At 40.2% G+C, this 12,858-nt stretch overlaps 1 protein-coding gene across 2 annotated transcripts in view; it reads left to right on the forward strand.

Annotated features, from left to right (window-relative positions):
- The window catches only part of LOC108426368 (mannosyl-oligosaccharide 1,2-alpha-mannosidase IA), a 323,337-nt gene that overhangs the window by 221,438 nt on the left and 89,041 nt on the right, over positions 1 to 12,858 (forward strand). For both annotated transcript variants that reach the window (XM_017695791.2, XM_017695792.2), the window contains exon 4: positions 10,014 to 10,094. In XM_017695791.2, the coding sequence (XP_017551280.1) occupies positions 10,014 to 10,094 (81 nt within the window). The remainder of the gene's footprint in view (positions 1 to 10,013; positions 10,095 to 12,858) is intronic.

The following is a 12,858-nucleotide window of genomic DNA, read 5'->3' on the forward strand; positions in this document are numbered from 1 at the left end:
ATGGAAGTCCTGAAAGAAGCTTTCTCAACACTTGTCAAGCAAGTCAAGTTGTGTTTAAAGGAATCCTTCCCTTCAAAAAGGATGAAATTATTAGCCACATTAGCATCCTTTACAGATGAGTCTGACACAAGGAATTCCTGAAGGTGCTTCATCACCATTTTTTTCTAGAAGTGTCACAACACCTAGCTAGTGTAGAAGTCATAAATGAAAAGTGCTAACAATGCTAATGTTAGCTACATTACAACACAGTGAGGAAGTCCTGAAGGAGCTTTTTCTACATTTTTTGCTGAAAGTGTCACAACATTTGGCTAGCCAGTGTTAGCTATGACTGCATATGGGGAAAAATGCAAACTGTTAGCCATATTAGCATTTTTGTCAAGTAATTTTGTAATGCTACATCTAACAGGATGATAGAACTTCCCTCAACATTGTTTACTTCAAGTATCTCAGCACTAGCTGGTGTTATCAGTTCCAGTGGAAATTGAATATGGGAGTTAAATGAATCTTTTTCCACAAAAAAATGCTAAAAAGTGCAGAAAATGGTTAGCATAGTTATGATTTTTGTGAAATATTCCTTTAAATACATCTCTACCTCAGTGTAGAAGTCATGATGGAGCGTCTATTGACACTTTCTTTAAAGTGTTAAAGAACCCTGATAGCAAGAGGATAGTGGACCACTGTCGGCCCACCGATGGCAAATCTGGTGGTCCACCGGCGTTGTGCTCAGCATTTTCTGGGTGGCCCACCAGTGGTTAAGCAGAGGATTAGACAAAATTCCACTTATCACCCATTTTACACTCACAGTCCAATTTACTGATTTTTTTCTTCCTTCCTTTCTTTAGGCATACGTTGTAGATTTGTTCAGTATCAGCAACACTTTCTATAACATCATTTTATATTAGGCCTAATCCTAGTCAAGAATTTCTCATTTGTTTGTTATATTTGTCTGATTATTTTCAAGAATAAAAGTGTGCAAAATCATCTGTTTGGGGAGGTTAAAAGCTAGTTAAAACTGGTATGAATGACGGAAATCCGGGTGGTCCGATGGTGGACCATCAGTGGCAAACAGTCAGTGGGGTGCCAACCTTATCAAGCCAGGAGACCAATATATGCTATCAGGGAAGCTTTTTTTTTTCTAAAAGTGTCAAAAAACTTGGCTAGCCACTGTTAGCTATGACTCTATAAGGGATATATGCTTATAATATGTGAACTGGTCCATTTGTCTTTAATGCTATATCTCACACAATGATAGAACTTTCCTTAAAGTATCTCAGCACTAGCCAGTGTTATCGGTGCAAGTGGAGATAAAATGGAGTTAAATTAGTCCCAGAAAAACGCTAACATTGGTTAGCATCATTAGTATTTTTGTGAAATATTCTTTTAAATACATCTCTAACACCGTGTAGAAGCCACGACGAAGCTTTTACTTATGCTCTTTCTTCAAAGTGAAAAGAATTATTCCCTCGGAAACAATGCTAACAGTGCTAATGTTAGCCACATTAGCATTGTCTACTGGTGAGTCTGACACTGTGAGGAAGTTCTGAAGTAGCTTTTTCTGAAAGTCTCACAACACTTGGCTAGTCAGTGTTATCTATGACTGCATATGGGGAAAATGTTAATATTATCTGAAACTGTTAACCATATTAACATTTTTATCAAGTAGTCTTGTAATGCTACACTTAATACAATGATAGAGCTTTTCTCAACAGTTGTTTTCCTTGAAGTGTCTCAGCACTAGCTGGTGTACAGTGAAGATTGAACGTGGGAGTTAAATGAGTCTTTTCCCACCAAAATACTAAAAATGTAGAAAATTGTTAGCATCGTTAGAATTTTTGTGAAATATTCCTTTAAATACACCTCTAACACAGTCATGCCTGAGCTATTATTGACGCTCTTTCTTCACAGTGAAAAGAATTCTTCCCTCTGAAAAATGCTAATTGTGCTAATGTTAGCCACATTAGCATTTTTGGAGTGTGGTATTCCTTTTAAGATGTGTTTGTTAAACACTTGAAAGCACAAGTGGAGTAGTAAGGCCATGAGCCAAGCTTCGCTCTGAACACTCTAGCGGACCTATGGTGTGTCCGCTACCCTTGTTAGTAATCTCTTTAACTCATGAGCACACAGCACAGATGCCAGCAGCAGGCTTCTTTTCCAAACCAAACTGGGCATCACATTATCGACATCTGTGCCATGTATTATTGAACGATTACCAACAGACAAGCCACAAAACAGCACCACAGCGCGCCTGTGAAGCCGAACGGCCACAAGCTAACAGCTTGTAGTATTTTTAGCCTTAGCAGTTTTATTCATTACCCTGCCCTGTTGTTCTTTTATTCCCTCCCTCTTAACAGCAGTTTGCATCCACACTTCATTCTTGTATGAGTGTTGTCACAAGAGTACAAGGTAACACAATTAAAATGCTAATTTGGGGTCATTAGCATTGACAGAGAACACATTAGCTGCTATCACATGCTTGGCTTTCTCAGCCTTATCTAAAGCACAGCTCCGAACTCCTATAAAAATAAACCTGCATGCCATCGAGAGTAAATACAGACAGGGATGGAAGGAGTGTTAAGTGTGAACCAAACTCACATCACATTGTTGAAAGGTGTAAACTCAAGTTATGCTATAGTGCTGAGGAACCAAAAGTTAGTGTTCATGCTGCTGCCTTCTATCCCCATTTTTGTCATTTTGTACTTTTTTACAGAATTTGAAACAGCCTGCTGGCCTCTACATTCTGTTAAAAGATTTCATGAGGAATGGGACAGGAGAAACTGCCCAGAATTCCTTAGAAAAAAATCTGGTTCCATTAACTTCCATTCAAAGTCAAGAAGGTTTTTTGCCTCTCCTGTAAAGTTACCGTTTTGGAGATACAAAGTTTTGCTCTGACAGCATGTGTACATTTATTGTATGATTTCATAGAGACAGAAATAGTATGTTTTCCAAATACCAAAAAAACAGCCACCCAAGCTGAGTATTGATTAGGTGTCAACTGATTATTGGCCCAGGAGATAATTGATCCAGTATCTAGCAAATTGTAGATTATTGGAATCATCATTTTAACTTGTTTAACTTGTTAAAAAGCTTAAATGTGAATTGTTCGCATGTCTAACGTGACCTAGAGTGAAAGGAATGCCTCTGTCTCAATGCCCCACCCACAAACTTACTGGATTGGTCAAAAAAGTTTGACGTGTCAAATACACCCAATCAAAACTTCAGGAGCTCCACATACAGTGTTACTGATTGGTTGAAACCTGGATAATAACAATGATACTACTGATAATACTACTATTATTATTACTACTACTACTAATAATAAACATTTGATGTGCCTATCAAACAAAAAAGCTGCTGGTGTTCTCAGAACAACGGACTTCATGGGGGCTGGAGGCTAGTGAACGAGGCTTGCAGCCGGAAGGTCACTGGTTCAATCCCTTGAGCTGACAATACGTGACTAAGGTGCCCTTGAGCAAGACACCTAACCCCGAACTGCTCCCCAGGTGTGGTGTTACACTGCATGGACGGGTTAGATTGCAGTGGTGAAATTTCCCAATTGTGGGAGTAATAAGGGTCAATTAATCTTAATTAATCTTAGTCTGACCACCCCATTTGAAAATGATCAACCAACTTCTATGACTGAACTTTGGAGGAGGGTCTGCAGATTCTTTGAGAAACTGAAAGTGAGTCTCCTGAAAAGAATGGAAGCTGGAATAAAGGTGACGAGTGAACACACTAAACCAGATGTGTCAGGCTCCAGTCCTCGTGGGCCAAAACACTGAAACACTGCAGACTTCATCTCACTGCCTTATTAATCACACTTGTTTCAACTCGTCAGCTCATTAGCAAGGCTTTTATGAACCGAATTCAGAGCGTTAGATGAGAGTAAATTCACAGAACTTTGGCCCAGGAGGTCCCCAGTTGGACATACCTGCACTAAAATATATTCAGTGTATTTTTCTAATAAAAATGTTTTCTCCTTTTTTGCTGAAGTTAAAAAGTGAAAATCTTGCATGAAATGGCCTCTTTGACTGGAAAGTAAATAATCAAGGGGTGGTGTCTTGTGCACAGTCCTGTATCTGTATATATAGGTGTTTATATGTTGAAGTAATGTTCTGCTTTGCTGTATTATTGTGCTGTTATTATTCTGTATTGTGTGTGTTATGCCATGCATATGTTTGCTGTGGAAGGATGCTAAGGTTTTTTTCTACCTGCTTATTGTGTCTGTGTGCTGCTTGCTGTGCAGGAATATGACGGAGCTGCTTGCATTTGGGCTGACAGCCCTGCGTTGTGTTCTAATTAGAGCACCGCTGGAGAAATGAGAGGAGCAAAAACAGGAGAAAAACACAGCATTGCTCACATGCACAGACATGAAAGCTTGCATGTAAGCACACAAGCGCAGTCTGTATACATGCACACGTTTACTTAAACTGTGTTTATTTCGATTAGAGCGTTCTGACTAATCTATTCTTCCTTTATATTACCTTTGTAGAGATCCTCAAGGTGGAGGGATACACCTAGGTCATTGTGAAACAATATAGTCCCCAAAGAAAAAAATTTTCTGAATATATCACTATTTTACCATCATCAACATTCCGTATAAAGCTCTGAAGACTCGTGTAGGTTGACTGGTGGTTTTCTATTGTAATTAAATATCTATATTTGTGTTGTAGTCATGGCGACCCCCTGCTTCCTATCACCACCATTGTAAAGACATCTGAACCATTTTACACCAAACCACTCTGAATCGCTCTGTTCACATCTCAAGGACTGTATTATGCTGGAATTTTGATAAAGTTGAAACACATTCCCATACCCCAGTTTAATCCTTCCCATTCAGCCTGCAGCAGTTTAACCTTGTGCATTCAGTCTGGAGCAGTTTAGCTCCTCCCATTCCCACTGAAGCGATGTGGAGTGTTGTTCCTGCAGACAGTCTGTAGCAGAGTTAATGAAGTGGAAAGTGTGGGAAAATTATTTGGGCTACATTCACATTAAAAGCCTTATTGGTCCTGATTTCTGCACAGATCTAAGCTTATTAACTTGTGTGGTTCACATTCATGTAGGTAAATCTGTGGTTAATGTGAATGAGTCCTGAAACGACCTGCATGAGCTTTGGCCTAATTAATCACGTAGATGAATCACTTGCGTCATGAACTACAAGCAAACTACCCAACAGAACAAGCCTTCTTCACAGAGATAATGCGATCTCAGCTCTTTAGAATTAGAACAAGCTCACCAGCCTGTTTCCATGGCTTGCCGTGGTAATGACATAGGCGTCAGTAACTATGTAGCTATGCTGGTGATGTGGATTTCAAACACGGAGGCAGGGGAGATGGAGGTGCATCATATCTCTCTCCAAACTTTTGAAAATTCTCTAGTATTAATCTATGGCGCTCTTCCAGTCCCATCATCATGGTCATGTTGCAAAAGACACTATGAAATCCAATCTGAGCAGCCAGAGCGTCCAGACTGAGGCGCATTTGTAAAAATCTGATTGGAATTGCATTTCAAACCACCTCCATATGTGGTTTGGATCCGATTTGCAAAAAATAAGATTTCATGTGTCTTTTTGTTATCCAGCAATCTGGATATGCCAAAAAATCAATTTTAGGCTGACCATCTGAAAGGCTAGATCAGATGTGTGTCCTGTTTGCTCTGGAAACATCAGATCTGAGTCACATTAGGGCAAAAAATCTGACTTTTGTCACTTCACCGTGGTAATGTGAACGTATTGGGAAGGAAGTGGATCATTTGCAGCTTCCGAAGTTTGTTTTTTCTCATGTCTCGGTTGATTTCAGTCTGATTTTAACAGTTTACATTCCAGCCTGGACAGCTTGATTGAATGTGGCACAAAACAGGGCAGCCTATCAGAACAGGGCTGATTTACATAGATCAGTCTTAAAGGCACAGCAACAGAAATAGCCTTTTTAGTTGTAAGGGATGAAGAGAGGCTGGAAAATGATTATGTATAAATACATTATGACTGTTTTGCTGCATAAACCCGCACAGACATTGTGTGGATTTGAAGGAGCAAAAATAAAAAGAAAGAAAGAAATGCAGAATATGTGCCTTTTTCAGCTTTAAGCTCTGGAGTTGTTATCCATGTACAGCATGCAGGCTTTTGTCCTCCATCTCAATACGAACATCCTGCGAAAAAAGACAAACGTGCTCTCGCCCAAACAGAGACAGTGTGATGGATGATGGAGCGGGGCCCCCTCCGCAGCCCCGTGATATAATTCCCTTATCATCTGCTCCCGGGATGCTCACTTCCTCCTCCAAGTGGCTGGGAGTCAATAAGCACCATCTCGTCTCAACCCTTGGCAAACTGGAGTGATGGCAATTACGGTGACATATTGCGTCTCCTCGGGGACTCTCGAGGCAATTAACTCATCTCGTCTTAAATCTGCTCTCAACTGTATATCACACTCTTTGCTCACAAGCCAGGCCGGGGCTTTAAAAAATGGGCCCGGCAGAGGATTTGACTCCCATCTAATGAGTTAAGATAAGATTAGAGGCGTCTGATGAAGATAGTCCGATAAGAGCGCTCGGCCAGCAGTCTTTTATAAGAGAATATTAAGATTGAACAATGAGCATATTAGAATGCACATTTTCAGTGATGAATGGGAAAATTTTATTAATATTATCAGTCCAAAGCTGGAATTATATCAGTTTGTCCTTAATTTCCCCCTAGTTTTCTCCCCAATTTAGTCATTTCCAGTTCCACTCGCTAGTTAGGACTCCCCCAGTCGTGCGATATTACCAATGCTAGGAGGGTGAAGTAGCAGACCTGTGAAGCAACACCGCGTCTTTCCAGACCACTGCTAATGCAATGTCGTTGGACAGCCAAACACGCTCGGAGGAAAGTGCCAACCGCCAGATCTGATACATCAGCTAACAGACACCTGTGCAGACCAGCATCACGCTGAGGGATGGGGGCAGAAAGGGGAGGCCACCATACCCACCCAGAGAGAGCGAGGCCAAATGTGCATCACCAGGGATTGAACTCATGATGTGGAGTGTTGTTCGTGCAGACAGCCTGTAGCAGAGTTAATGGAGTGGAAAATGTGGGAAAATGATTTGGGCTACATTCACATTAAAAGCCTTATTGGTCCTGATTTTTTGCGCATTATTTTTGTAGGTAAATCTGTGGTTAATGTCAATGTGTCCTGAAACGACCTGCATGAGCTTTGGCCTAATTAATCACGCAGATGAATCACTTGCATCATGAACTACAAGCAAACTACCCAGTAGAACAAGCCTTCATTATGGAGATAATGAGCTCTCAACTGTTCGGAATTAGAGCAAGCTCACCAGCTTGTTTCCTTTCGTTCTTTCATTTATTTATTTAATTTATTTAACCCCCAGGTTTCTCCCCATTTTAGTCAATTAATCAATTCCACCCACTAGTTAGGACTCCCCCAGTCACACGATACTACCGATAATACCGGCTCTCGCAGTCGTCACTGGGGCCCGGGTGACGGGCGCATGCCGCAGTGAGAAATATTTTATATGATATTTTCTTACATCAATGATTATTTTAGTGATCGAATCGTCTTCGGCGAAAAACGTGCAGGGACAAATGTTTCCCCCCTCGCTAAGCTGTTTACTCTTGACTGAGAATAATAAAGTGTGAAGCCGCAGTACTTCCTCATTATTAGTTTTCCTGTGCGGATCGATGGTGTTCTGACCAGCAGCGCCTCTGGAGCGGACAGCTGGGAGATATTATCTAATGGAGCTCACTAACCCACTGATCTCCTGCCGCTTCTGACCAGCTTCACGACTCCAGCCTGCAGGAGGAGCTGCTTTAACTCTGCTGAGAGAAATCGCTCTTCGTACAGTCGTCTTCCCTTGGGGAGCCAAAGGCCGTGACTACGCTTCATAAACATCATTTGGAGAAGAACAACTTTGCCGTTCATGTAGGATTTGCAGAACCAACAGCGCTATCACTATCAGCGACTATTAACTGCTGAAAAAGCCCATAAGATTCTTTAGGGACATTACTGTATGTATCAGAATGAGTATTGGTCTTAACATATGATAGTCTGTACATATCATAACCTATATTACTGTTATAAAAACTGTATGTTGGTGTAATGGTGCAGTACTGGTGCACATTAATTAATATACACATAATGTGTATATTTAGAGTCTAATATATATATTTAATATGCTTTTTAAGTATTTTTGAACATTTTTTACGACAAGGGGGCTATACACCTAAGATTTTTACTACATTGCACCTGTGTAAATGTGATGTCACAAAAATGTGATTTGATTTTATTCAGTTTGATTTCAACCATGCCATGCCCACCCACATCCACCTACTTTGCGTTGTGCAAAATAACAGTAAATGTTTTGTGTAAATTAGGCTTATTAAAGCCATGTGAACTTGCACATGACACCAAACTGTGAGCATCACATCATGTGACATCATAGTTGACAGACCTGCTGGCAGCACAATCACAGACTAACACTGGGCCTCCTTCAGCAATATCTTTTTTCTTGAATTGTTCTCGAGAAAGATCAGAAGAAAAGAATGAATAGTTCTTCAAGGGTTCTGTAGTAAAGAAAATGGTCCTATATAGAACCATGAACACTCACTGAACACTTTGCATGATGAAGGGGTTCTTCGCGTCATGAATTCGATCTTCAGATTGATGGAGAATGTGCTGTAGATGGTTCTAAATAGAACCTTTTTCTGTTATTACAAGCTTTACATCGTAATGATAAGAGAACCCTTTTTGGTACTATATAAAACCCTATGTAACGCATTCGCCATCCATATGTAACGCTTTCATGATGCAAAGAACCCTTTAATCATGCATAGGGTGTTTTGAGTGTTCATGTTTCTTTATAGAACCATTTTCTCACCAATAACCATTTTGTCCTAAATGATGTTTAATAGTTTGTTTCTTATATTTCAGCCTGAACTGCCTTTTGGACAAGATGTCATAGTAACACTTTCTATTTCACTGTCACGTTTTAAGCATCTATAAAGACATTTATAACATGTAATAAGGCATTCTAAACATAAAAATGAACTACACTGAATTACGCTTTATAGCCATGTATATTATACATTATGATTTGTTAATATAATGCATAATAAGTAGTGTTAATAACATGTTATACTTTCAGTGCCAAAGAAGTCAGTCCCAGCTTAGAGAGCAACAAGACAAAGTCAACGTTTATTTATGCCCTGAGATTTCCAGTATTTTATTTGAGCATAAAGTCACTGTGGAGTGAAGGCCTGGAGAGAGAGAGAGAAAATAGTAGAGTGCTGTCATTGTAATATGTTCCCTCACTGGTTCTAGCGTCAAGCGCTAGAACCCTTCACTCTGTAACACTACACTACAATACAATAAAGCAAATTTCTGCTAGCGTTCTATTGGATATGCGGTGTTAAGTTAGTGCCAGGCTAACGGTGGTGCACATTAACAGTGGTGTACATTGACTTTCCCACATTGGGTAAAACACTGATGGCAGCACTAGTTTCAACTCTGACACTTGAAGCCTGTAATGTGCTTTATTGTGTGTGTTTTAGTGTTTCAGTAAATTCTTCAGCAAATACTTGAACACTCGTAACACTGGAGGAGGCTTTAGTGCAGTATGCTTCACTGTACTTAGAGCAGACAAATACAACTTATGAGCTCTTATAATTTGTTATGGAAAGTACTTATAGTGCATTATGTTAATTCATAATGCAAAATAAGCATGACTATAACATGTAATGCATTTTTATAAATATTTATAGCCATGTTTATGATGCCTTATGTATGCATTATTACATGTTATTAATGTGTTTATAGATGCTTACAAGCGAGACATTCATAGAAAGTGTTACCATGTAATACAGAGCAGCCAATCAGAACAGAGGCCATTTACATACATCAGTTATAAGGCGCAATAACATCCCGTTCAATGCTCAATTAAAATCATTTTTTGGTGCGTAAAAGCACTGAAAGAGTGTAGAAAGTGGCCCCTTTAACAGGGTTTTTATATTGTTTTTCCTGCAGAATGGAGAAGCGTCTCTGTTTGAGGTGAATATCAGATACGTCGGCGGCCTGCTATCTGCGTACTACCTGACTGGAGAAGAGGTAAGATCAGGCCCTGTCTGTTATCTCTGCTGCTCCATCTGAATCAGCACTTTCCTCTATTGCATTTTAACACTGGAGCCTCAGCGATTGCTTGAAAGCGCACACACATCCCAGCACCCACACTTACATCCAGTATATATCACAGAAATTCACATATACAGGCAAGTGCACCAACATATGTCCCTTCACTTTAACCTTCACAACACCCACACATCCATAGCAGCTATCGGATAAGTCTCCCACTGTTCCGCCCACTTCAGCATGAGCAGTGGAGAGTGGCTAGCGTGCCTTGCATAGAGATATAGTTCGGGTAAAGGGGATAAAATTCATACTGGTGCAAAACTAATGGCCAAGTAATCTGTCGATGCATGGCCTCTTGAGTCCACCTAATGGGTATTGATCTGAGGTCTGAGGAAGTCAGAGAGGAAGACGAATGTCTGGAGTTCTACTGCCAATAGATGATTCAGCTCTTTGCATTGTGTGGGGACTGAGTGACCTATTGCACTGTAACCTCATAGGGGCAGTGGTTTCAAGCCTCAGTCCAAGAGACAACTCTGTAGATTTTTGCTTTTTCTGTAATAGGGGACACCTAACCCAGCAAAGTTGAGTCAGGTGTGCTTTATGAGGGTAAAAAACACAAAAACATGCAGAATATATTGGTAATGGAAACCACTGAATGTACATTTGAAGTATTTCAAGGTAGATTCGGCTCAAATATTTATTCATAATTATTTATTCATCTGTCATTTTTAATGAGTTGGATCAAGTGTGTTGAGATGAAAAATAGTTGATGGTTGGGTCCCCAGGGACCAACTTCAAGCTTGCTTAACAGAACTGAGTACTGAGTCAGTTGTTTACTGTTGTGCCAGCTATACCATTTACCATTGAGTTGTTTGTTTTACCATGGAGTCAACTGCTGTATTATTGAGCCAGGTATTCCATTTACTGTTGAATCATTTGTAACATTTGCTGTTGAACTAATTGGACAGTTTGCTGCTGACACAGTTGCTTTATCACTGACCCAGTTGTATCATTTACAGTTTAGCCAGTTGTACAATTTAACATGGAATTAGGTCTTGTATCATTGAGCTGGTTGTACCATATACAGCCACTTATACCATTTGCCGCTGGGCCACATGCTTTACCATTGAGCCAAATGGACCATTTGTACCATTCAACAATTTTACCATTCACCAACTGAGCCATTTGCACCATTCACCACTGAGCCGGTTATTTTACCACTAGGCCAGTTGTACTATTTATTGAGCCATTTTTACCATTTACCATTGAGCCATTTGTACTATTTGCTGTTGAACCACTTGCTTTACCATTGAGCCAAATGTATCATTTACCATTAAAATAATTTGTTTTAACATTGAGCCAGCTGCTTTACCATTGATCCATTTGTTTCAATTACCAATTAAGCCATTTGTACCATTCACCACTAGGCCAGTTCTACCATTTACCATTGAGCCATTTGTGTCATTTAGCATTGAGCCATTTGTGGTATTTACCACTGGGCCAGTTCTACCATTTACCATTGAGCCATTTGTGCCATTTAACATTGAGCCATTTGTGGTATTTACCACTGACCCAGGTGATTTACCACTGAGCCAGTATTACTATTTGCCATCATATCACTTACTGTACTATTACATGATTGTGCCAGTTGCTGAACCACTGGCTCTCAAAGGAATAAAAACAAAACACCATTTAAATCATTAAAATTCACTCAGTCCTGGAAGCTGACACAAAAAAAAAACCGAGGCTGGAGGTTAGAGAATCAAACAGAAGAAGGTTGCAGGTTCAATCCTTTGAGCTGACAGTACGTGAGGTGCTTTTGAGCAAGGCCCCTAACCCCCAATTTCTCCCCAGGTGCTGCGGATAGGGCTGCCCACTGGGCAAGTGTGCTCACTGCTCAACTGTGTCTTCACTAGTGTGTATGTTGTGTTTCACTGCCCAGATGGGTTAACTGTAGAGGTGAAATTTCCCCATTGTGGGACTAATAAGGGTCACTTAATCTAATCTAATCTAAAATGGCGAGTGGTGTGAAACATTTGAATATAGAGTCTTTACACAGTGTGATAACCTGAACCAAAGCGGACTGTGCTGTGTTGGTAAGGATACAGAAATTGTGCCCTGTGCATCAGGTGGTCAGTGACCGTTACTCAATGGCATGACTTATTGTGCTGTCACACAGAGGAGCTGCGTTCAGCTCTTTCTTTCTCTCTCTTTTGGAGAGGGGCTGGATAATGCATACTGATGCACAATTGTAGGTAGATGGAGTTATCACATATGGCTACCCAGATGTTCTGTGGAGAAAGCAGCCTCTGCCTTTCTGCCTTTCTGATTTATAAGCATTCAGCATCAGGAGCTTCAGTGGTGCTTGACTTTTCTCAGGGGAATAAAGAAGATCCAGAAACAGGTGTGAAACCTCTCTTTTATTCATCAGAGTTGCCACTAGGAAATGTCAGTGCTGGACATTGTGTCAAATTGAGATTATTTTGCTGGACAAATGGGTAAAATTCATGGAAAGTAATTGTAGCTGTTTGGCAACAAAATGTACTTTGACCTAAAATGTACTTTGGATGAATATTTTTATTGACCAGTGGGATTTTAATTAGCCATTCAGACACCTTAGCTTGTGCTGATACTGGCCATTTTAACAGAAACCATGCATGCTTTGTTTGTGTACAAATACAGACTGTATATCATCTGTTACTGCACTATTTATCTACATCTACTCTTGAGCCATGTTGTACCA

Source organism: Pygocentrus nattereri, chromosome 24, assembly GCF_015220715.1.
Source record: "Pygocentrus nattereri isolate fPygNat1 chromosome 24, fPygNat1.pri, whole genome shotgun sequence".
Classification (NCBI taxonomy): Eukaryota; Metazoa; Chordata; class Actinopteri; order Characiformes; family Serrasalmidae; genus Pygocentrus; species Pygocentrus nattereri.